The 26,433-nt window shown below is 48.6% G+C and overlaps 1 protein-coding gene across 5 annotated transcripts in view; it reads left to right on the plus strand.

Moving 5' to 3' along the window:
• Positions 1-26,433, plus strand: part of TACC2 (transforming acidic coiled-coil containing protein 2) — a 186,178-nt gene that overhangs the window by 116,096 nt on the left and 43,649 nt on the right. For all 5 annotated transcript variants that reach the window (XM_024756028.1, XM_024756027.1, XM_024756029.1 and 2 more), the window contains one exon: positions 20,418-20,554. In XM_024756028.1, the coding sequence (XP_024611796.1) occupies positions 20,418-20,554 (137 nt within the window). The remainder of the gene's footprint in view (positions 1-20,417; positions 20,555-26,433) is intronic.

The following is a 26,433-nucleotide window of genomic DNA, read 5'->3' on the forward strand; positions in this document are numbered from 1 at the left end:
GTTGATGGACTCATGCTTTTGCTTCAGGTTGACGGGAGTCTGCGGGAGACTGGTTGGCCATAAAGAACTGACTTAGAACCGCTCGTGTATATCCATTCTGCATTGGAAGTGGTAGCTTTGGTGACACTGGTTCTGTTTATGTTTACAACTTCACTTTAGCGGTTGTTTCTAGAGAGCAGGTGGGTGCTGTTTGCTTTTGCCGAACATGGAAACAGAGCTGGATGCTGCAGTGTCAAAGCCAAGCGTGAAAAGCTCTTCTTCTTAGTCTTGTTGAGTAGACTCAGGTGTTTCCCATGATAGACACATTATATCATTGCTCCTATGATGAGGCAAGTACTTCCACCCCCATTTTACAGGTAAGGAGACTGAACTCACTGCATGGCTTAAATTAAGGGGTTGGCAAACTTTTTCTGTAAAGGGCCAGACAATAAACATGTTAGGCTTTGCAGTCTGTATGGTCTCTGTTGCAACAACTCTTCTGTGAGAGTGTGAAAGCAGCCACGGACAGTTAGTGAGTACATCAGTGTCCCAGTTAAACTTTAGTTACAGAAACAGGCAGTGAGTTTTACTTTGCTGGCACCTGATCATACAGGGCTTGGACCCGTGTCCCCTCCTCTCATTACCTCATGGCCATTTATCAACACAAGGGTCCTCAAGTCTTCGGCCTGGGCCACCTTCTCTGTTCTAAGACATCTCATCCATGCGCATGGATTTAATACTATTAGGTACCAAGAATGCCCCCATTTATATCCTTCCTTCTCACCTGAGCACCATACTTATCCAGCTGCTTACTTTATATCTCCTCTTGGGTCTCTCAGGGGGCGGTGAGGCCTAACTTGTCCAGAATAGAACTGATGACCTTCCTTATCTCAAAAACAAAAAAAGTACCTATGAAGTAACCGAGCCTCCACGCCAGTTCCCCATCTCAGCACATGGCACCTCACTGCCCAGCTGCTCTGACCAGAAACCTGGTAGTCAAGTCCTGTTTTTCCTTTTCCCTCACCTCCCTTCTTTCTAAACAGTTCCCTGTATCTGCTTCCCATTGCTTTTAGTCTAACATTCGGACCTCCTGTTGGGGCCTACGAGCACACCGGTCACCGGTCAGTTCTTTGAGCATGCAATACCCACCTGCCCCAGAGCCTTTGCACATGCTGTAAGCCGTCTAGAAGGCCTTCTGCCCCACGCTGGCATGGCCGCCTCCTTCTCCAGCTTTGATTCTCGGCAGGTTTTCCTGCCTTTACTCTCCAGTGCTGTCCGGTGGAACCTGTGACGATGAAAGGTCCTATAATTCGTGTTGTCCCATATGGTAGCCGCTAGCCACTAGTGGCTACTGAGCGCTTAAAATGTGGGTAGTACACCCAAGAAACTGAATCTTTAATTTTATTTAAATTAAAAGAGCCACGTATGGTAAGTGGCTGTTGTATTGGACATTGTAGCTCAGTATATCATTCTTTTGTTTGAGTTCTTTGTAAAACTCAGCACAATGTGGAGTTGTTTGATTTGTCCCTTTAACTGTTAACAGAATGTGAGCAGCATGAGGGCATTCTCCTTGGTTTTCTTTTCTTTTTTTTTTTTTTTTGCTGCTTTTTATTTACTTATTTATTTAGTTAAATTTTATTCAGGTATAGTTGATTGACAGTGTTGTGTTTAATTTCTGCTGTACAGCAAAGTGATTCAGTTATACATACATGTATTCTTTTTCATATTCTTTTCCATTATAGTCTCTCACAATTTTCCTTTTTATGCCTGTGTCCCCCGTACCTAGTACAGTGCCTGGCACATAGTAGGTGCTCAGTAAATCATTTGTTGAATGAATGAATGCATGAACAGATGAATGAATGTCTTACTAGCAAAAAGAATCCTAGGCCCATCAGCTCCACACTGAGCTATGCCAAGGGACCCTGCAGTCGGGGACTTGATGGGGCCAGAACAGGCTCGGGTGGACCCCAGGCACTAAGGTTCTGTGGTACTTGACCCAGGAAGACAGCTGGTTCAACCCTTGGCCTGCCAGTCACCACCATGTAGCGTCACAGGATCCTGCCAGAGCCCCGGGTTAAAGGAAGCACATCCCTGCCTAAAGGCTCCCGCAGAATATCCCAGGATGCATTGCAGGCTACAGGTTACTCAGGTAACAGCTGGACACGCACCGCAGCCTCCTCCTTCCCTTCCTGCATGGCTCGCTCCTCCTCTCAGACGTCTGTTTTCTCCCAAACTTCTGTGCACCTGAGGGTGTCTCTGTCCGTCTCTCAGCTGGTCTCTTCCCCGCCTTCATTGCTGGGTAGATGAGGCAGCGGCTGCAGGCAGTGCAGAGGCTTATGAGGCTGGGGCAGGACAGTGTGAGGTGCGAATTCCCTTTGTTCTCTCATTCTTTGCCCTAGCAAAAGAAAGCGGCTCCTAGGGCCTTCTGCACAGTGCATCCCATTTCTGTGTGATAAATTACCTGTTGGAGAGGTGGACTTCCCACAGGTTTTGTACTTGCCAACCCTCCTTATTTAGAAGCGTTGTTTTCTCTGCGTTAGCTGCTTTCACTGTTTTCTCTGCTTTCTCCTGAAATGGAAGCAGCAGCAGCTCCTGGCTCTGGGCCGGGGATGGTGGGGTGGAGGCAGGGGTGGAGGTGGCCCTTCTGTCCAGGGTTTGCTCCAGCCCTGCTAACAGGCAGATCCAGCACCTCTTTGTCCTTATGGGACTGACAGCTAAGGCCAACTGCTGGGCCCAGTTTGCGGTCAACATCCCAGCTTCATTTCCTTCAAGGTGTTTGTGGAGTTGCAGAGTGTGAGAATTTTAGAGCTGGAAACATCAGGATCTTAGATATCACAGGGGGCTTTTTCCTGACAGAAAGTTAGTTTTAAATCCCATGAGCACGTCATTTGTGAACTATCACTCGGGCCTTTCCTGCTAGTTATTATTCAAACTGAGTCTGGTAGTCATTTTTGTTGTTGTTGTTTTTTTGCGTTACGCGGGCCTCTCACTGTTGCGGCCTCTCCCGTTGCGGAGCACAGGCTCCGGACGCGCAGGCTCAGCGGCCACGGCTCACGGGCCCAGCCGCTCCGCGGCATGTGGGATCTTCCCGGACCGGGGCACGAACCCGTGTCCCCTGCATCGGCAGGCGGACTCTCAACCACTGCGCCACCAGGGAAGCCCTTGGTAGTCATTTTAATCGTTTCCCTTTAACTTTCAATTTGCTAAAAAATATATTTAGATATATCATTTGGCAAGCTTAAACCAGAGGTGTCCTCCCAGGGCAGTGAAATAGCTTAGACTGTAAATTCTCTCCCCGCTGAGGAAGTGTAGTGGATAGTTTATTTGGGGATAAAAATGACTGACAGGGCCCTTGGTCCAGGCCCTCCCTTGAGTCTTAGCCTGTGTCTTTACCCTGAAGTGTCTTTTAATTTTCTGATTCCTTCCATCATCTCAGGGATGTTCTAGAGGTCAATTTCTAAGGGAAGTGGGGGTTTACCCTGTTTATCCGAGTGGGAGGTAGCTGAAGTTCGTCTAGGTTGAGCTTAACACTTATTAAACACCCAGCCGCTCTTTATTGATGCTGGGGGAGAAGATCACACTGAGATTTGCCAACAACCCTGTCAGTGGCTGCCCGCCCAGGAGCAGCCATGCTTTCTGCAGCTCCGCCCCCTTCCCCCCACCCTGCGCAAGCTCACCTTTAATGGGGATCAGATCTGGGTCTCTGGGACTTCAGAAGCAGTCTGGATCAAAGGGGGCTCCAGCTTCTGAGAGTTACTTTTCTTTGTCAAGGCCCTGGTGGGACTTGCTAATCGTTCTTTGATCTGCTTTAAAGGGACATGCCTAAAGCAGTCTGGAAGTATTTTCCCTCCAGGAAGAAGGCGGGAGAGGCTGGCTTTACTTTAGGGAAAACATCTGCAGACACGTAGGTCTTGCGTGGAATTTCCTGGCCCGACTTTGTTCATAGAGGATCTTGTCACTGTGTTCATTTCCTTTAATGCTCGAGGGGAGAAAGACTGACCCTGAAGACACTTTCCTGGAGGACACTGCTGCTGGGGGAGTGAGGTCATCACTCACAACATTAGTCTCCAAGGAACTCTGCTCCTGGGGGAGAAGGAAAAGGCTGAAGTGCCCAGAGGGTGTTCGGGAGGCAGCTGCTGGGGGTGGGGGGGTGGTGCCGGGGTCAGGCTGGACCCCTTGGTATTCCAGCCTCAGTGTCTCTTCCTCGGAAGGGCTTTGCCTGTGGCCTCAGCTAGGCACCTTCGCTGGCACGTGAAAAACCAAAACTTCAAACTGATTTAAAGAAAAGAGGGAGCGGGGGAGAGAGAAATTAGGAGTTTGGGATTAACAGTTACACATTACTATATACAAAATAAACAACAAGGACCTATTGTATAGCACAGGGAACTATATTCAATATCTTGTAATAACCTGTAAGGGAAAAGAATCTGAAAAAGAATGTATATATATGTATATGTATACCTGAATCACTTTGGTGTACACCTGAAACTAACACAACATTGTAAATTAACTATACTTCAACTGAAAAAATAAAAAAGGTCCAGAGCAAAAAAAAAAAAAAAAAAAAAAAAAAAGAAAGAAAGAAAAGAGGGAAAATGTTTCCTATAACTGACAGGTGGTAATTGTCAGGATGGCTTAGAGAAAGGGATCTCCTCCCATTTTGTCCAAAAAGCTGGACAAAAACCTGAAAAACCTAAAGCATCAGAGTTTGTGGCTTTTAGACTCACCTTCTTTGACCTACAGTAGGTGAGTTCCTCCTGGGGCTGCCCCTCTAACCTCTTGATGCCTCTAAGGGGCTTTCAGCAGCTGGGGTTTTGTGCAGCCTCTGGTGCTGCCTGCAGGGACCAGGCTGGGAAGTGAGGAGACCGAGGGGAGGGGCGGTCCTCTGGGCCCCGGTCCTTGTTTGGCCGATGAACTGACCTTCGGCAGCTCAGCCTGTGTCTCGGCCCCTAACGGGGGTGTCATGGGAGGCGAGCCTGCTCCTGGGAAAACTCCCGGGTGTTTTGGCACCTGTCTTTCTCCTGACTGAAAGTCCTCCGTTTCCTCTCTGTCTTTCTGGCTGGTGAAACGGGTCCATATCTGTGACCTGCATATTTTACATGGACCAGAGAGTCAGGTGACATTGACACTGCGGGGGCGGGGGGTGCTGATGTAGTGACCCAGCTGCTCCTGAGATAAAGAGGGGTGAGTGTGCCCAGATCAGCACTAAGCAGCCCATCTCCACTGTCAAGAACAGTGGAGAGTTAATAAACACCGCCTTAAAAAACAATTAGTGGACCGCCGCACACAATGCAGACCTGTCCTAGGTTCCTGGGCACGAGGCATTGCCGGCTCAGTCTGTGCCCTCAGGATCGTCAGCTTTCAGAGCCTCAGTGATGACATCCATGAAATGGGGTTAACACCCCATCCCCCTCCTCGTTGCAGAAGAATTCTCCACCTAAGAGAATATATGTAAAGAAATGATATATGACATAATGATGGATACATGTCATTATACATTTGTCCAAACCCAGAGAATGTAAAACACCAAGAGTGAACGGTAATGTAGACTGTGGATTTGGAGTGATTATGATGTGTCAATTTTATGTTGATCAATTGTAGCAGATGTCCCACTCTACGTGAGGATATTAGTAATAGGAGAGTCTATACATGTGTGGAGGCAGGGAATAGTAAGTATATGAAAAATCTCTATCTTTTCCTCAGTTTTGCTGTGAACCTTAAACTGCTCTTAAAAAGTAACGTCTTAATAAAAAAACAAACAAAAACAACAAAACAAAGAAATGATCTATGAAATGTTTCTGGTTTTTTGTTTGTGTGAACATAGCGTAATTCCTATGTAATCTACTGAAGAAAACCCTGCAATGCCAATACATTATGTAGTAGACTACATTAATATCACTTGTCTGAACTGTTTATAACAACAAGAAAACCCCTTTGTGCTTATGAATGTGGAAAAGAACATGCTAAACCTCAGAACCAGCCTGCTGGGAAGGGGGTGCTCTAATACTGCTGTTTCGTTCTCTAAGCTCACTCTCTTAGGTTTACATATTATATTTCCCAATCTGTGCTCAAAATATATACTATGACATGGCATGACATGACATGATATTTGTAATTTCCTGGGTACTGATTTTCTCCCACTTCTCCGAAATGTGACCACTCCTTCTAAAAGTCAGGGTTTAGATGCCTCTGGTGGTGGGTGGAAGGGACCAGAGGTGCGGGGGTGTTTGGGTACAGGCTTGCCAGATGATACGGATTGCCCAAATCTCAGGGGCCCTGGGAAATATCTTCCCCATACCCAGATGTAACCTTTTATTGGTAAAAAATGAAATTGGGGATGAAAATCCGTGACGTTGGAGCAGTCAAGTTGTAAGATAGAAGGGAACAAAGTAATAGAATGATGGCTACACATGAAGAATTGGGGGCCAAGGTGATGCAGCGGCCACACTCGGCCTGCAGGGAGCCCACATCTGTTGGGGAGGCCAATGCCACACCCCCAAGCCGTGCACATGGGCATCCTAGGCACTGGGCTGGAGACCTCAGTGTGCAGTGGGGGTGAGAAAATGACCGAGCAGCATCCCGTGTCTTTGCGAGGTCCCCAAGCTGCGCGTTGACAGTGTGTCCATGTGTCAGGAAGTGAGTCTGCATCTTCTCTCATCTGGGACCTGGAAAAAATCTAAGACGGAGAGCACTGGACATACTGTGATAAGATGGGTGAGCTCATCTCAGACAGGCATCTATTAAGGGCTCAAAATCCAGTGTTTGTGCCCGTGGAGTCCCTTGTTCTGAGTGACACATACCCTCCCCTTCCCGCTCTCCTTCTGGCTCATTCTGAGGCATTGCTTCCAAGGCCTGGGGTGAAAATAGTGTCTAAGGGAGAAATTGAGGGTTTGTGGGGCCTCCGTCTTGAAATGGTGCTTAGGAAGTGTCTGATATTTTTTCCATATCTGAGTACTTTTGCATTCTTTGGCGGAGATGCTCATTTTCCATCCCTGATGTCTTTGTTGTAAGATTTCTATTTACTTGAACTTAGAGGCTGTGGAATGAGGACCCGGTGGATGGGGTTTCCTCCAGGAGTCTGATCTCAAGCTGGCCAGTTCTCTCAGTGGCCATGATGATGATTACCTGAACCAAGCCCGTGAGACCCTCTGGTGTTGCTTGTTGAAGGAGGTGCGGGGTGGAATGTCAAGAGTCAGAGCTTCTCCATCTTAATTTTGGGCAAAATGTATCATATTCTCCATTCATGCTTCCCCCAGTTTTGTGAGCAAAGACTTAGGTGAAATTCCTGATTCTTTCCTTTTCTTATCTCTTATGCTTAATCCATTCCCATGTCCTGTGACAAATAAAGGCAAGAAGAGATAAGCCCCTAATTATTTAATTCATCTTACATTAAGGTTTTCAGCTGAAACCAGAAGCATGACTTTTAAATGGCAGGAACCTTGAGATAATTGGAGAACTTTGAGCCTTTGATGCAAGAGATTTGAGAAACAGAGCACAAAGCTGGCCTTTAACATCTTGCCCTAAAAATAAGTGAGGATGGAGGCTGGAGCATGCTTATAAGTAACTGGGCTTGCAGGCAAGATGAAGAGAAATAGCCAGGTGACTGTGGTCAGATTTGTACCATGTTCTGTTCCTTTTATCATAAAATTGAGTTGATTGTTGTCAAGAAGGTCAGCTCTGAGAGTCTATTTTAACCCAATTGGCTTATTGTCACAAATCCCTTAACCTTGAGACAGTTTGTCTGTTTGATGTGGGTAATTTATCTGTTCGTTGGAGCTTTGTTATACGTAACTGAAATATGAGGTTACTTATCAGCTTTGTCATATTTAAACCAGTGATGATGACTGCGATATTTTTGTTATTATTAAATCAACCAGTGTAAAAGATGATTCAGAGTCTCTTGGAGTTGAGAAAAAACTATTTTTTTCCTTGTATCAATTATAGTGCAAGTAAAAATAAATGCTTATATTTAGCCAAAACTTTTTTTTTTTTGCGGTATGTGGGCCTCTCACTGCTGTGGCCTCTCCCGTTGCGGAGCACAGGCTCCGGACGCGCAGGCTCAGTGGCCACGGCTCACGGGCCCAGCCGCTCCGCGGCATGTGGGTCTTCCCCAACCGGGGCACGAACCCGTGTCCCCTGCATCGGCAGGCGGACTCTCAACCACTGTGCCACCAGGGAAGCCCCTCGCCAAAACTTTTTGAAAACGCTCTTGGAATCTCAGTTCCACCGCTGACAGCTGGCTCCTTAATTCTCACATGTTAGCACCTCAAATCTGGCCGCTTCTCACCACCTTGGTCCATGCCCCTCCGCTAGTCTGAGCCCCATCTTCTCCCTTCTGGACTCTCCTATCTCCTTGCTGATCTGATCATCTCCTCACCCACCCCCCCGCCTCCCACTCCTGCTCCTAATGCTGTTCTCTGAGCAGCCAGAAAGACCTTTTAAAAACGTAGATCAGGGGCTATAACTTCTGTTTTGTTGATTATAGTTTCTCTCCGAGTGGCTGTGAATTAATTCAGTAAATAGTCGAGTGAAGTTTCTTGCTTAATTTTACAATTCCTCGCCCACAGCCCTTTTAGCCGTATGTGTCTGGGGGCGGGGGTTGCTGTTAGGTGTGTGGGAAGAACAAGAAAATCACACTCTTTTCTCATCGCTCTGTAGAAAACTCAGGAATCATTGGTACAGCTGTCCTCTGACTACAGGGGGCTTTAAAGAAAAGATGACTATGCTTAGTGTTTCTCTGATTATGTTTAGGTGATGGATACAATAATCTTGGTTGTAGAATTTTAACACTTGAAGGACTGGAGAGAGTAAATGCCTTCGAACTGCCTGGGCTTGTGCACGGCATTTCCCAGGTATAAACTCACTCCTCAAAGTAACCCCATATGGCTGGTGGTACCACCACCTGTTACTCGCTACTACGCGCACTGCATAGACGGGGAAACTGCGGCCCAGGGATGTTACAGAAACTGTCCCACGTGGCTCACCTCACAGATGACAGAGCAGGACTTTTAGAACCAGATCTGTTGATCTCATCTTTTATATTTGGTGAATGTTGTGCTGTGTTCATCTACAAAATGATCAGAATCATAAATTCCTATCTTATACACAAGAAAGTGCTTTCACTTAGATTTTATCAGTTCAGAATTTTTAATAAGTAGGTCAAAGACTGGGTTGATGTCGCTGCGTCTTGTACGAGAGAGGGCACGATAACACACTGAGGCAGGCAGTGCCTTCAGGGAAAAGCATGTTTTCAAGGCATTGAACAATACTTATTCTCTGCAACTGGCCTCCTGTTTCCCAGCTCTTCTTTTCCTTTTTATCATGTAAAGAGATGGGAAAGAAAGGGACACAAGATTGGCATCCTGCTCCTTCTTTATTATACAGAAGCGCTGTTTGCAGACGGTGGTAGAAAATGAGCTTTTCAAACTTTCTAAATGTCAGACTTTTTTTTACAGAAGTATTCTGGCCACCCCATCCCGAGTTCAGGTTTGTACATCTTGTTTCTGTGTGCAGCATCGCGATGGAGGCTCATTGAGACCCACAGTGGACCGCAGGTTGTCATTCACTTAGCAGAGCTGGGAAAGAGGTTTTCTGGAGAATTCATCTTTCTGATTAGCAGAGAGAGGCTGTGGGACGTATTGGTTCAGATAAGTGAAATATAGCAAAATCTAAACCCACTCTGGAAGCATGTTCTCAGTTGTCAAAGCATCGAGGTCTCCAGATGCGTCGCTGAAGGTCACTGTTCTCTTCCCCAGGAGGGTGTTGTTTCTGAACTGAACTTGGGTCCGCTCGCCTGCTTTGCAGCAAAGCCGATCTACTGACACTGGATTGCGGTAAAAGAAAGTACAGCATTTATTTGCAGCGCGACAGGCAAGGAGAATGGTCAACTCATGCTCAAAAGACCTGAACTCCTCAAAGGTTTGCAGGGAAGGATTTTTTTTCTTACTTATTTTTGGCTGCGTTGGGTCTTCATTGCTGCACACGGGCTTTTTCTAGTTGTGGCGAGTGGGAGCTACTCTTTGTTTCGGTGCACAGGCTTCTCATGCGGTGGCTTCTCTTGTTGCGGAGCACTGGCCCTAGGTGTGCGGGCTTCAGTAGTTGTGGCACGCAGGCTCAGTAGTTGTGGTTCGCAGGCTCTAGAGCTCAGGCTCAGTAGTTGTGGCACACGGGCTCAGTCGTTGTGGCTCACGGGCTCTAGAGCGCAGGCTCAGTAGTTGTGGAGCACGGGCTTAGTTACTCTGCGGCGTGTGGGATCTTGCCGGACCAGGGATCAAACCCGTGTCCCCTGCATTGGCAGGCAGATTCTTAAGCACTGCACCACCAGGGAAGTCTGGGAAGGATTTTTAAAGGCAACATTTGGAGTGAGGGCTGCAGGGTGGATAACTTTCTTTTGATTGGTTGGTGGTGAGGTGACAGGATGACGTTTAGGGAATCTCAATCATCAACCTTCTGGTTCCAACCAGTCTGGGGTCTGCGTACTTGTGGTCAGTGTGTAGTCACCATCCTCCACCCGGGAGGGTCTTGGTTCCTGCAAAACATGTGTCCACTTGTTCTGTGTATATTGATACCTTCAGGAGGAACTAGGACTCTGTTTTATCACTGAACTATTGTTTCTTTACTGCTTTTCCTTTGTTTCTGCATTCCCTCACTTCCTAATCAGTAACTGCTTGAGTCTGCTCTTTGGAACCCAGGGAAGGCCAAGGAGACAAAAACCTTTTTCTACAAACAAGAATCTGTAGGTTCCTGCTCCGTTAATAATCCCAGCTGCTTGGGTCTCACAAGGAACTCGCCATGCTTTCTGGGATGCTCAGGTTTTAACAAGCTGGTTGAAATCTACCTGTAAGGTGTATATGTATTTGTTAAGGACAAGGACTTCTCAGCGTGACTCAGTAATGTATTTATACTGAGTGAAACATTACAAGGGGTGAGTATAGGGATGTTAATGCCTGATGCAGTAAGGGCCCTCAAGTCCTTTCTCCAGTGGCCATTATTAACAATAATTTGCAAAGCCTTAAAGGACCAATTTAAAGGTAAGATTATAAATGAAGAATTTTATGAAGTCAAAATGCATGAGCTTTAAGTTATTGATGGAAAGTGCGGGAATCAAATTGGCAGGGCAGCCTCCACTGCTCCTTTTCTTGTTTTGACTAGAGAGGGGGATGGCATGGCGGGGGAGCTAGGCAAGGGAGGGGACACACATACACGTGCGCACACGCACGCACGCACAGGAGGGGAGGGAGGCAAATAGAAATGGAGACACAGAGAGATAGACACACAGAGAGAGACAGACACTCAGGTGAGGACACTTTGGATCTAAAGAACTTGGGAACCAGGAATCTAAGGCCAGAGCCGCCCCTGCTCTCTGCTAAGCAGAAATCCTGTGGCCTCCTGAAAGAGTCTGTCCTGGGATGTCAGCACTTCAGTCTCCCTTGACTCTGTGATGATATTACCCTTTGCCCAGGATGTGATTGATGAGGGTAACAGACTTCAGGGGCTGACCTGACCCCCAACAGAGGCCACTTTCTTGACCCCAGAGGTCTGAGTGGCCCATGACCTCCCCTCATCACTCCCTGTAGGTTCTAAGAACCTCAAGCCACTGTAGTCAGGATGCCAGGGCCAGGGTGCCTAGACATACACTGGTTGAATGAGGGGGAGGGGGTTAAGTGTGGCCATAAGGAAGGGGAGAGGGAGTGAGTAGGGCAGGAGACCCAGGCTGGCCTGGCTGGATACCCTGCATCGGGCAGTCGTGGACCCAGATGCAGAAACTCCATTTGATCTCTTGCCTTGGAGGTGAGGATGCTCTGGGAAACTGACAGCACCCAAATGTACCAGAGACTGATCTGCAAATGAGGAGTCTAGCCTGTCAACGTCCAGGAGCCTCTGGGACGTGGAGGACGGTACTTGGGTTAGGACAGGAGATGGAAGACACGAGCTCTGGTATTGGCTCCAAGCCCTCGGCAAGTCGCTGAGCCACTTGGCTATGGATTCTCCTCCTGGGCACCCAGGAGGACGCAAGCTTCTCGAGATGGGGAGCTGATCTGTCTGACTCAGCTGCCCAGGTGCCCAGCACCTGACAGGTCCTGCTGAAATAGTCATGGAGTGAAATCCACGTGCCTCCCTTGTTGTGAGGATCACGTGAGAGGCTGGATGAGGAAGCTCTGAGGTACTGATTGTAAAACATTGGCCCCTGCTTGGGGCACCCCCATCCTGGTACCCAGGTGCCTGCCTGGAAAACCACCTTGAAATCAGAAGAATGCTCGCTGAGTGTGGCAGGTGAGCCCTGGATGCAGGACGGATGCTTCTTGCAGGCTGTGACAGCACCTGGAGGGTGGCCCCGCTGCACTCCTGCGGGTAGAGCCTGGAGGGGGCTGGCCCACGTGGGCGTGTCTGCCCTGAACTGTGCAGAGGGGATTGGCTGCATTCTAGCTGCCACTCTGCTTTCTCCAAACTCCTTGTCGGCGCCTTCTCTTATATTGTGTCACTCTGGACATCCAGCTAATCAGGTCCCAGCTGTGTTCAATTCCTTGCATTCTGGACCATCTCTACATAGATATATATGTGTATGTAAATATACATGTGTTTATGTGTATTTGTTTACATTTATATATAATTATTGTACCCCAAATAAGCTCATACTATATTCCTTAATTTGCTCGGGTATTTTTATAAATTTATTTATTTTATTTATTTATTTTTGACTGCGTTGGGTCTTCATTGCTGCGCGCGGGCTTTCTCGAGTTGCGGCGAGCGGGGGCTACTCTTTGTTGCGGCACGCGGACTTTCCATTGAGGTGGCTTCTCTTGTTGCGGAGCATGGGCTCCAGGTGCACGGGCTTCAGTAGTTGTGGCACGTGGGCTCAGCAGTTGCGGCTCGTGGGCTCTAGAGCGTAGGCTCAGTAGTTGTGGTGCACGGGCTTAGTTGCTCCGTGGCATGTGGTATCTTCCCGGACCAGGGCTCAAACCCGTGTCCCCTACACTGGCAGGCGGATTCTTAGCCACCGCGCCACCAGGGAAGTCCCTGATTTGCTGTTTTTCTACTTACCACTTAGCTTGGAACTCTCCTGACTGTACTTGCAAACCCACCCACCCTCATTAACAGTATGCGGTTCTGAGGGAGGGTTTGTTACTTGCCAGGTGCTAGAAAAAGCCCTGGTGGTTGTGGCCAAACATTACTGCTCTGTTTGAGTTTTTGCCTCCTCTCCTATTGTTTTTCTGTCTCTTTTACCACTTAGTCTTTATAGGTGCTGTTTATCTGCCTATCTTTTTTTTGCTAGCATCCATCAATATCCAGTTAGATTTTTAAGAATCTGAGTTGAAAGATTCCAATGTAAGTTACTCAGGCAAGCCGTTAGGCTACAAAGATGAGATTTCAGGAGTATCAGCATGAAGGTCAGGACATAAAAGGGCCATCTGGGTCCCTTGTCTCTTTATTTCTCCTGAGACTTGATTCAGTCTGGCCTTTCTCCAGGAAGGCATAACACCATGCGGTTACAAATCTGTGGAATCACGAGTCCGGAGCCCATTCAGCGTTGATTCTTCACTGCCTGCAATGAGGCCCGCAGCCAGTAGAGTCACTTCTCTTTTGTGAAGTTTCCGGTGTCATTGCACTTAAGTCAATTTCAGAGCTAACTCTGTGTGTGTGTGTGTGTGTGTGTGTGTGTGTGTGTGTGGCGGGGGGGTTCATCGGGCACACGCGTACACACACGTGTGTAGTGCCACACCGAGCCCTCACCCCTGTCCCTGGCAGACGTGGGTTGTGTGCACCTTGAGGGAAGGATGAGGCCCAGCTCAGTGTTGACTCTGAGAGTGTCCACATTCTCATGGATGCACTTGTGTCCACGGACCACCTGGCAGGACAGCCATCCCGTGCTGTGTGTGGCCTCCAGATTCTCTTTCATGCCCAACTCAGTAGGCAAGACCAAATAAAATAGAAGACTTAACTGGCTAGCAAATCACATTCCCCCAAATTTCTGTTGCTTAGAAGCCAAGGGCAGACTTGGAGCCGTAATAATATGGAGGAAGTATTATCCTTCCAGTTATTTCCCCACTTATTGGACAAACAATCCAAGGGCCTGGGAGGTCGAGTGACTTGCCTAAGGTCACACGGTTACAGTGAGTGACGTAGTTATAGTGTCGTGAGAGCTGATGGACTGCATACCATCCATTCCAACTTCTGATTTCTTTGGGGGACATTCTGTCTCCCCCATTCCACTGGGTCTGGATGGGTTGCTTATTTATCAGGGTTCCCTACCCTCTTCTAGCTAAATGATGGGCCTGCGATCCAAGGTGGGCCAATTGGACACTCCTCCCTATTTCTTCAAATCTGACTCCTCAGCCACCATAGCTTTTCTGTATAAATTCCATTTTTTAGTTATTGAGTCGGTTCCTGTTTCTTGCAACTATAGTCAATTTACAACAGGCCATCACCAGGTCTGCGGGACTCCTCTATGTATGTATACTCTTTCCCTTTGTGATTGCATTTCTCTTGCTGGGTCAGCAGCCTAACCCAGAGGTGGCCAGTAAGTTGATGGCCAGTGGCTTTTGAACCCTGCCGACGTCTCAACATAGCCACCAAGTGAAAGCTACTTGAATCTGAAAATGGACCTGGCTTATAGCCCGACAGACGCTAGGTGCCAAGAATCTTGGGATACGTGTGTTAGCATCTATGTTGATTTTCCCTAGAGTGTCAGGCTGAAAATCCTAGCTGCCTGGCTTGCCAGAGCTGGCTTTGTGTTCGTGAGAGACAGCACTTGACCGTGGGCCCCTCAGTCACCTGACAGTCCAAGAAGCATCCCAGCCAGCCTTTGGTTGTGTTGAAATCACGTTCTCCCTTTACCTGTATATTGAGGAGCGATGCTGCTGAGCAATCCCTTTTCTATGTCCGGGATGGACAAATTAAAGTGAAAGGCCCTTTTCAGTTGGCCCGAAAAAATGACCAGTCCGGCCAAGTTGTTTTAGGCAGGAGGGAAGCATGTGTGTGTGTGTTTGGGGCAGTGACAAGGCTCTCACAGCAGAATGCTCTGACGAGTAGAATTTAGTGCACATCAGTTTCAAAGATATCTGCTCACTCACAAATCCATCCGACTCTTACGTGAGCTGCAGAGATGAACGAGACGTCTGATCTCTCGAGAGCTCAGGTTCGTTCCCGGAAGGTCTCCCTCTGTCTTCAGGCGGGACGGTGGTCTTCTGACCTGGAGGATTCGAGCCGTCCTCCCTGAGTCGGGGCTTTGGGCCAGCGCTCTGCCTTTCCCTTGGTTTGTCTTCAAGGAGGGGGTGGGTAGGAGGAGAAGGGGCTCACTTCTCGCTCAGGTGGTCCCTCCACGAGGAGCTCAGAGGCAGGGGCTCGTGTCCTGGGAAGCCCCCCACCTCTCAAGTGCCTGCACTGTGTCCTTTCACTCTTGGTGGGTGGTGACAAGAACCTGTGTCCCCCGAATCACTTTCACAGTGGGAACCGTACACTGGAATTCTGAGGAATTGATCTGGAAATTGATACGCACGTGGAAACGTCCCCTCCACCTTAGCAACGCTTAATCACACAGTGTGTCTTGATAATCAGGTAACCTGTAAGTATAGGTAACTTTAGATTTCCAGGGTGGGAGGGACATTATATTTAGAAAAGAAAGCTGTTATTTGGAGTCAGTGTTTCCTGCAGGCAAGCCCAGTTCTATAGAACGTCTGCCACGAATGGGCTGGTGGCCTTGGGAATCACTTTAGCTCTCCAGGGCTGTTTCCTCACCTGTTTAAAAAGATGTGATAAGAGTGTTGGAGCAGGAAGGAGTCTCTAAGTTTTCCACCAGCTTCAAAGTTGGAAGATTCTGTGGTCTCTAAAATGTATTCTCCCAAGCCCTTGAATTAGCTTTAGTAAAACTTAAGCAAAATGTAACCGTTTAATGATGTGCTGGAAAACTGCATTTATAGTTCTTCTCTCTTAAAAGGGTCTGACGTTTTATTTATAGATACACATTCACACATGTATTTGTATATGTATGTATGTATGTGTATATATTATATGTTAATTATATTATACTAACTACTTATATATGATACTAATATTTTACTATGTTATATTATTATTATATTATGTGAGTGATCTTATACTACTTTGTTGTTGTAGTTCATAGAAGTAAAACACAAACATATTTAAACCAAATCAAAAATATAGGTTAATAGGCCTCGGGGTTCTACATTCTGCCGGCTGTCTTGCTTTGGGGACAGTTGCCATAAAATACTGTTTTGACACAATGTGCCATCTATAGAGGGACCGTATTCGTTGTTGTGCAGAGGAGAAGTTTCCAGGCTCTGCTCTGTGGGCTTCAGCACTCTATAGAGATTCTCCAAAATCTGAGAAAAGTATTTGAAAAGATATTTAGAAACTTTACCAGCGCACTGGGGAGCTTGGTAGACTTCAGGTTTCAGCACCCAGCACGGTGTGTCCGCACTTGGTTACACATTTCCATCTTTCTTTCTCTGTACACACACACTGTGTGGTGTTGGATGCCACCAGCATATGGCCCTGTGCTGATAGATTAATTTGGTTTTGCCCGGTTAGGTAGCTCTCCTGTCTTGTCTGCCTTATTAAAGAATGTTCCATGGTCACAGGACAAGCTGTTAAAAACAGGTGTTGTTTGTGGTTAACTCATCGGTATGTATCGGGACTTTTCTTTTCTTTTCTTTTTTTGGCTGCACTGTGCCGCTTGCAGGATCCTAGTTCCCCGGCCAGGCCTCGCGCCCGGGCCCACTGCAGTGGAAGCACGGAGTCCTAACCACGGGACCTCCAGGGAAGTCCCTGGGACTTTTCTTAATAATGCGCAGCCAGGAGAGGAATCAACAGATCTAATGCTGCAGTTGGCATCCCCGACCCTCAGTGTCAAATTTTCAAGTTCATCAAAATAGCTTAATTGTTCTCAATAATAGACTTTATAATGAGAATATATTATACCTTGAGCTTACATAATAAGTGAAATACGACCTTTCTCTATGCATAGGAATTTCATGTAAGATGCATTTGGAAAAATAGTTCTGTTGCTAAAAAGGTTTGGAAGCCACTGATGTAGTAAGACAGCCCAGATTTTAGAGGCAGACAGTTCTAGATATGAGCCCTGCTTTCCCTAGCTTACTAACTGGATGGCCTCGAGCGAATTGCCTCTCTAAACCATAGTTGTGTCTTCTGTAAAATGGGCCTGCTCTCCAGCAGCAGGATGTTTTTGCAGATTCTCGAGAAATGTACAGATGGCCTAGTCCAGTGCCTGACACGTAACAAAGAGTTCAGCATTTGATAGTTATTAGAACGCTCTTCATGCTAGGAATTAAAGTCATGATAGTTCATGCCTGGCCATTAAGAGGTATGTCTTTACACTATGGAAGTGCATATACCTTATCGTATTTGCATGTATTTACATATTTCCTTATATGGAGAGCCTAGCTATGCATATCCTGCTGAATATATTTCCCTACAATTTAGAGTCGTTTTGGCAGACTGTAATGGCACATTTCTCTTTCTAATACAGCTTCTTGGCAAATTAAATGAGTTACTTTTTCATTTTAAAAGTGTGGAGCCTTTGCAGAATAATTTCCTGTGCTTTAGGTTCTTTTGGTAGGAAAAAATAATCAAGCAGCCGATGGGAACTGCTTTTATGCATTGGGACTCTGAAATGCTGCTTTATTTTTATGTCCAGGCTCTGTGGGGGGACTGCAGAAATCCCTGCTCTTGGGAATGTTTTTGAGCCCCCTGAGAAACTGAATAGGGAGAAAAGAGCTAACTTAAAAAGCTGCTATCCGCCTCCTCTAATTAGCTTGCTCTCCGCTCCTGGGAGAGGGAGTGAAAATATGAAAACAATGCAGGAAGTGCTGGAAGTGAATGGCATTCTAGGGGTCCGTGGTAGCTTCTGATGCTTTGATGCAGAAAAGTTCACGGTAAAAAAGGCAAGGAACCACACAAGGGCTTGGTGTACCCTTGCCCTTCCCACGCACTGCGTCCCGCACGGGGCCGTGGGGAACGGTGGTCCCTTCCGAGCAGGTGTGCCAGCTGGGCAGCTGCAAGCAGGGGAGACCTCATTGGAATTCAGCAGCTTGAATCCACAAGCGTCCAGCCCTCCCTGTCGCTTGCTTGTGCTCTTGGGAAAGATCAGGGGCCCTTTGTGCTCTAAAGCCACGCATCGCCAGGGCCCGGGGATGCAGAAGCCATGGGAAGAGCACAGAGTCTCTCCCTCAGTATCTCTGCTGGAGGCTGGGGAAGCTCTCACAACATTTGTGGCTGGCGGTGCAGCTAACCTTTTCGTGACATCTTAAAGAGATTCAGATCCCGGAGATACCAGCAAAGGAATTAGGGGTGGGAATTGGGGCGACAGAAGCTGTTCTTCAGCGGAGATGGCTTTTGCCTCCTGGTGGACATGGCCCCCGGTGGAATGGGCCCGGTGGATGTGGACAACGGTGACCGGCAGTGGGGACTCCAGTCTGCAGGTCCTTCAAGGAAACTCAGGAAAGAGGCAAGTTGTCTCCGTGTATCTCTTCAGCATTGCCCCTGACGTGTGTGAAGCTGGGGGCCAGGGCGACACCCGGGGCCCACCACGCAGATCCAAGCTCCTCTTTCTCTTTGATGCTCAGTTGTATAACTTCCTTGTGTTTTTCATCCCGGTAAACAGATTCTGCAAAACGTCAGCACCTAGATCTGTTGTTGTCCAGGCGTGGATCTTAAATTTCCCCCCTAGACAAAAGCTAAGTCCGTTAATATTAACGTGTGTTTGTGAAAGTCAGCATGGCCTCTGTCGTGTTTGCATGAATCCAGTCTTTACTAATGAAATTTGATACTATGCAGGCTTCGGCTCATTGGATCCCATCAAAAGCAGCTCTGATGTTTCTGTTCCTCTCTTTGTCCCTGAGGGCTGTGTGGCAGGTTGGAGGAGCCAGGGTCCTTGAAAGGATGGGGGTGGGGGAATCTTTGGCTCTGACAAAGTGAGTCTCTTGACAGACAAGTTGTAAAAACATCGATGTAGATTTCCTGAAGGAGAACTCACCAAATGGCCCTTTTTTCCTGTCCTGCCTGACTGTGGAGGGATTGGTTTGTCGTGGCGTTCTCTGCCGGCTGGCAGATGGTCTTTAGAAGATGCTGACTTCTGCAGAGGACACTGGTCCTTTGATATCTTGGTGCTCTGCGCTGTGAGCGTTTCGCGTTCCGTACACACCTGATGCGTCGCCCTCCGATTATACATCTTCTGCCAAATCGCCGGCTGGGTCGCTCGTGCCAGCAGCGATCCTATGTATCCACCCTCTTGATAATTACCTTCCTTGTTGCAAGTAAGTAAGTGGCATCTTGGTCTATTTAAAGTATCCCGAGACGGAAATTAGCCCACGAGATGCTGCTGCTTCTTGCACGCCGGCGTCCTCAGAGTGTGGTGGGGCTGGGACCATGGACCCCCGTGCATCCTGAGCACGTAAGGAGCTGCCCTCCAGCCTGAGGACACATGCCTGGCTCAGTGATTTGGGGGTGCCTCATCCTTTCTGGCTTGAAATTGAGTCCTCAGTGGAAGCAGGGTGATGGAGGAGGACTGTCTGCTCTGGATTTTCTCGAGCCCAGGATAAGGCTTTAGTTCGGTGAGTGGCATCCCCTTGTTCCTGGGTGGGGGGCATCCTCTGGGTGGAGTTTCGGTTCATCTCTCTGGCTGAAGAATCTTCCTTGAGAGGAGACTTTGCTGCAGACCAGCGAGGGCCATTTTCACACTCTTGGGATCAGCAGGGGGGCTGTGCTTTGTGTTTTAGTCTGACACGTCCTCCACCTGACCTGCCAGCTCTCATTCATTCATGTATTCACTTACGGGATGTTTAGGCTGGGGATGCAGTGATAAAAAAAACACAAAACAAAACAGGCTGTCCTCTTGGCCTTTCAGCTCAATAGAAGGGAAAGATCATTAACGTGATTAGAAAGTGACTAAATCTATAATAACGGGTTTTGTGCTACGAAAGAAAGGCAGTGGGAGAGAATGATGGGGTGAGGGGGAGAGAGACCTAATGAGATTTTGTCTTGTGGGGTGAGGGTCCTATGGGTGTGTTGGAACCACAGCATCACAGAGTATCCCTGGGAATGCTTCCATATCATTTTGCCTGAATTGTTGCCAAAATAACGCAAGCCAACGTTGATCAAAAGATTCCACTGTTTGTATTTGCCACTAAGGCCAGAAATACGTATTTCGTGTAGAGCTGAGTTCAAAGACTCCATCATTTGGGCGCAAAGCTGGTGATAACGAGTTTCACTCCTGGGAATCACGCTGAGAAGTGACTTTGCTCACGGCTGGCCTCGGACCGTTTGATTGGACAGTGAGACTGGTTGCACCGGTCCTGGGAAGGGTCATTAGGCCGTGCATGGCTCCCCAGCACTGGCCCCTCGGAGCCAACGCAGCCCCGGCCACTGTCTAACCTGCTCTCCACCCCCTCTCTCTCCATCAGGAGTTCTGACTCTGAAGAAGCATTTGAGACCCCGGAGTCAACGACCCCCGTCAAAGCTCCACCGGCCCCACCTCCGCCACCCTCTGAAGTCATTCCAGAACCCGAGGTCAGCGCTCCGCCTCCCCCAGAAGAACCAGGTAACCAAGGATCAGGCGCCCCTGGGGGAGGCCTGGGGGCAGCCCTGCGGCTGAGCCCCAGGAAGACTCAACAGCGGCTCCTCAGGGGACCCGGCCGGAGGAGGGCACACACCCCGGGGGGCTGGAGCTCCTTAGATTGTCACCAGCCTCTGGGGCCTCTCAGCTCCAGGCTTGGTTTGATGTGGTGTAAACTAAGGGTGCGGAGATACAGTGGGCTATTTTGTGTCTGCTTTGCAGAAGTTTAGGGGAGGCCTCTGGGGAAACCATGCATTTAACTCTGGGTGCCTTTCAGCTGACGTCCAGAACTGGGTTTGTGCGGGTCATGGAATTCTCTGGTGCAATCTTCGATTCTGACATTTGGCCCCTTGCTCCCATAAGAGTACTGGTTCTGGATCGCCCATGTGAACCTGCATTTTTATTAAAAACGTTGCCCCTGTGGGCTTGGGGATGATAATTAGTAAATGGGCGAGAAGAGAAAATGATGGACGGCTGAGTCTGTGCAGGGATGGCTCCTTTTTTCCTCATTAACTTCAAATTATCCAGACTTCTTATCACTTTCCCACACCCCCTAGTGTGACTTAGAACAAAGACCTTTATGTACCTTTCGGATGTGGTGACTACTGTGATTGGGAGGATGGGGAAGGATAGGACAGACCTCCTGTCCCAGCCTCCAGCCTGCCCAGCTGGCTGGAGTCTTCTGTGTGCTTCCTTCAGTTACACCAGCAGGGGTGGGACCACCTCAAGGAGGCCTGGAAGGAGATGGGGATTGCTAGGAATGGCCTCACAAGCTGGTCAGGGGGCCAGGTGATCTCAGAAATGGCCATACAGGCCAATCAGGGGGCCAGGTAGTACTGTCTTCAGAGCCGGACAGCCTCAGCTGGACCCTGAACTTCAGAGGGCCCCATTCTGGCCTTCCTGGGGCCACAGCCCTCACAGCGAGGTAAGTCTGCAGAGCCAAACTCCTCCTGGACCGTGTTCTGGATACCTGGGAGCAGCCACTTCCTGGGCCCACCCCGTCCCCATCTCCTGGCCCATCTTCCCAAGGCTGTCTGTGCCCGCGTTTGCACCCTTTAGCCAAGGAGATACCAGGGATGGGGCTGTGACTTCCAGGTGGGTTGTCCACACACCTGTGCTCGAGGCTGCCCCTGGTGAGGGATGGAGGTTGGGGAGATAAGGAACAGGCCAGGGGCCCGGCCTCCATTTGTACTCTCACCCTGGCCAGGAGCCAGGTGAACTGCAAAATAAAAAACGATTTTGACCTTAATGTTGGTTTTAGAAAGAAATGGATGGGATTCTTTCTAGCTGCTCTGGCTTCAAGCTGGCCATAGTTTTAGGGCAGATACTCCTGGAGCTTTGTTCCTAAGCAAATGTGCTCCATGGTGCTGGGGGGAGAGGAGAGATACCTTTGCTGGTGTCTAATAAATGCAGTTTTCATATTCTCCCCTTTTGACAGCTTGTCAGTTAGTAGTACCGGATGCTGCAAAGTTCGTTTAGGCACTGAGCTCTGAGAGGGTAATTATTGGAATTTATTTGATTTTAAGGTGGGGAAGAAGCAGGAAGGGCTGCTTACATTTCTCAGGGAGTCGTTTGCACCCCAACTTTCTTTCTTTCATATAATAAAGAACGTAAAAATTCCATTTCCTATGATATTGTAAAAAACTCGCCCCAAGGTTTTAATGGAAAGTGACTGAATGACAAACACATTTTAATCCTTAGGTCAGATGTGCAGTTAAGATTAAATTATCCTTTTTTATGGGTGTAATAAGTTCATGCCTTAGGAAGGATGTCAGAAGAAGAACGAAGGCCGAGGACAGTGTGTGGTCCAACCCCAAGTGCCGTGCAGCGTCCAGAGGACGGTCATTGCTGTGGGCACGTGTGCGTCCCGTGGGATTTCCAGTCACATAGCGCTTCTGGGGTTGGTTTGCCACCTCTGTTCTTTTCTTCAGCCTGTCTTTGTTCTTTCTTCCTGACTTCTCTTGCAACAAAGCGAAGAACAATCTCCATTCTTAAACACACACCCACACGCACGCACAACACTCAGCTCTTGCTTGGTGGCACTTTTTGAAAGAATGAACACTATGGAGGATTAGGAGAGAACCCCCAGTGGAAGGGGTTGGAGCCGTGAATTGCCATGAGTCACAGCCCCATGGAACTTTTGATTACCCTGGCTGGAGTCTGACTTTATGCTTCTCCTCCTTGGAAAACTACAGTGAGGCTACATGTATGCGGATTATACAATAAGGACGCTTACGGTCGGGATTGTGTCTGCCTAAAGCCCCCCTGTCTTGGGCTGTACAAAGATCCATCTGATTTGTCGCACTCATTAGAAAAGTCTGCTGGTCCCTTCTGTGGACAGCATGGGACGGTACAGATTAAAGGGGCGCTGTGCTTGCTTGTGGAGGTGGCTAGAGGAGAAGAAAGCTTCCTTCTGGGAACCGAGGGAGAGAGAGGGCAAGAGAGGAAAATCTACCGTTTGGTTTTTGCCTCTGCAGAGTGCCTGCGATGTTGCTAAAGGTGCCAAAAGAACCACAGGAAATAATAGACGAGACCTTTGGCTGTGAATAAAGACATGATTTTTCCTCCTGGAAACTTAATTTGACAAAATAACCTGTCACCTTACCTTGGGTGCCGCCAGATGGTGGTGCTGCACGGGACAGGATAATGGGTGAGATGTGGCTGGCCACCATGTGTCTGCCGCTCGTCTGGGCTGTGCCAGGGTGTGGCTTATCTGAGCCCAGTTTTTTTTCTTTTTTTTTTTCAATAACTGACCTAAGATTTTTTTAATGATTGTATGATTTTACTAGTTATTAGGTAAATATACATTCCAGAGGCTCTTAGCATTTACCATTGATTAACATAGTCTAACTAGGGATGGTCACTCCAGCCTTTATGGCTTTTACTTCAGTGGCTTTGTAATTCTTGCATGGTTGGTTAAAACTGATGGTTTAGCTCATGATACAAAAACATGTGATTGCCTACGTGGATTAGTCATTAAATCTTCTTTTCAGCTAGGACATGATTTTACCTTAGGTTGCTACGTTATAGACAGATTAACTAAAAAATAAAAGTGAAATTAACCTCTTTAATTGAAAAGAAACGGGAGAAAATTAATTTGAAAAGTTAACATGCACCCCATTGTTCATAGCAGCACTATTTACAATAGCCAAGACATGGAAGCAAACCACGTGTCCATCGACAGATGAATGGACGGAGAAGATGCAGCGCATATATATACACAGTGGGATACCACCCAGCCATTAAAAAAGAACGAAATAATGCCATTTGCAGCAACATGGACGCACCCAGAGACCATCATATTAAGTGATGTAAGCCAGACAGAGAAAGACAAACATCATATAATATCACTTATATGTGGAATCCAAAAAAAATGATACAAATGAACTTATTTGCAAAACAGAAATAGACCCACAGACCTAAGAAACAAACCTACGGTTACCAGAGGGGATAGCGGGGGAGTGGAAGGTAAATTAGGAGTTTGGGATTAGCATAAACACTCTACTGAGTGCAAAATAGTTAAACAGGGACCTACTGTAGAGCACAGGGAACTATTTTCAGTGTCTTGCAATAACCTATAATGGAAAAGAATCTGAAAAAGAAGAAAAAAAAATATATATATATATAACTGAATCACTTTCTGAGCCGTTTTCTTATCTGTAAAATGAAGCAGGTGACCCGTGAGTCCTCTGAGATCCTTCCCACTCCGACTTTTCGTGGTTCTGTGATTAGGACGCGTGGCTGCTCTACAGTGGCTGCATTATTAGAACTCAGAACTGACCACTGAAGGACAGAATGAAACGTCACATAATTAAATAATAGCTCCATTTCGTGTCTATCGTGTGCCAGTCCTGTGCCAGGTTCTTAGCAAGTTTCATCCCATCTCAGGCAAGGGAAGGAACCCCAGTGCTCACAGCGTCCCTGTACTGGGCATCTCATCACCTGCTTGCCAGTGAGATGTGGGGCTTCTGGACCTTGCCCTTGGTCTCAAAACAAGTGAGAGGCTGTGGGATCAGAATCCCCGCTTCTCGACTCCCTTCCATTTGGAAATCAAGTTGCTCTCTGTGCAGGCGAGATGAGCCGGTACATCCGAGGCAGAGGGTAGGCCATGCGGTTGCCAGGTGGGTGGCAAGTAGATGGTCAGTGAGGAAAGCCTGTCTATGAGACCAGGGGCGGGTTTCCATCCTACAGTTGCCCTCCCTCTGGAGACGCGGTTCCCCGTGGGGGAAGCGCTGTTTGCTCATTGTCGCACGGGAAAGGCCGGTGTGGGGGCCTTGGAGGTGACCGGAGCCACCCGTGCCCTGCTTGACCTCGACATTTCCTCACTGCTCAGCGGGGAGGGTGGCCTCGTTGAGGCTCCAGTTGTGCTCCACGTGGCCGTGTGTGGACTGCTGTCTGCAGATTGACCCAGAAGGGAGCTTACTGCACCCAGGGGCTTCTGTTTTTACGTCTCAGGACTCAGTCTCCATACATATTGTCACTTGCTTTCATCTCCTCTGAGGTTGAAGTGCAGGGTGCCCCCCGCAGAGAGAGAGGAAGCCTCCTGGTATCAGGCGAGGCATCTGAGAGCCCGGCCAGGCGAGGGCCCTTCCCATCCTGGGGCAGGGGCACAGGGAGTGGGGTCACGGTGGCGTGTGTAAGAGTTGGGGCCCACGGCTGCTGTTTCCTGGCACTGCTGTACCCGGGACTAGGTGCTTACGTGCTCCTCCTGTTTCATCCTCACAAGAGTGCTTGATTTATGGTTGAGGCTCAGAGGAGTTGAATAACCTGCCAGGGGTGGCCCTGGGCACCTTGGGTGGGCACACCAAGAACCTGGCAGGGCCCTGAGCCTCTGGGCTCACATTGTCTGCCCTTAATGACCTCGCTGGAGGACCTTGACTGCACTCAACGTCCAGCTCAGGTGGATCCAACCTGTTTTCACAGAGAATTTCTCCATCTGCAAACAGAGTCACCCCGGTCGATAGCTGTCGTGACCCACAGAGCCTCGAGCAGGGCTGCTCCTCGGCCTTTGGGAGCTGAAGGCAGGTTGGAGAGCATAGATGTGGGAGAGGAGGGCAGGTGTCCAGGAAGCAGCGGGCACAGACCTGCCAGGTGTGGAGGTCCTCGGGACCCAGCAGGGTCTGCGTGAGAGTCCGGAAGCCGGTTTTGCATGGGCTGCCTGCCTCTCTTGCTGGTCCGTTCTGGGTTTAGTGACCACATCAGAGAGTGGACACACAGGGACCGCATCTGCCTGTCACTTCCACCCGCCCTGACGTCTCACACCGCTGAGTACCCATAAGCAATCAGAACTCACCTCAAAGATCAGTCCAAGCCATCCAGGCTGATCCTCCAAGCCGTATCTGTGGCCACATATGAAAACATTGCCCCCGGAGATGTGAAGAACTAGACTGTGTCCTGATAGGAAGCAAGTGACGTGAGCTAGCCCGGGCCCGACTTGCCTGCTCTGGGAGCCACCCGTGGCACCCGTGAAAATGGGCGTTCCGAGCCCTGATCCCAGCTGTGCTGAACTGCTTCGCCAGGAAGGAGCCAGAAGCCAGGGCTTTCAGTGAGCGTCTCAGGCAATGCCGCATGAGGACTGAGTCAGGCTCCATTTATCTCTCATTAGCCTTCTTAAAACGGAGGCCTTGGGCTTCTCTGGTGGCGCAGTGGTTGGGAGTCCGCCTGCCGATGCAGGGGACACGGGTTCGTGCCCTGGTCCGGGAAGATCCCACATGCCGCGGAGCGGCTGGGCCCGTGAGCCATGGCCACTGAGCCTGCGCGTCCGGAGCCTGTGCTCTGCAACGGGAGAGGCCACAACAGTGAGAGGCCCGCGTACTGCAAAAAAAGAAAAAAACGGAGGCCTTTTCCAGAATAAACATTATTGA

The sequence above is a fragment of the Neophocaena asiaeorientalis genome, unplaced genomic scaffold (assembly GCF_003031525.2).
Source record: "Neophocaena asiaeorientalis asiaeorientalis breed wild unplaced genomic scaffold, Neophocaena_asiaeorientalis_V1.1 scaffold85, whole genome shotgun sequence".
Taxonomy (NCBI): Eukaryota; Metazoa; Chordata; class Mammalia; order Artiodactyla; family Phocoenidae; genus Neophocaena; species Neophocaena asiaeorientalis.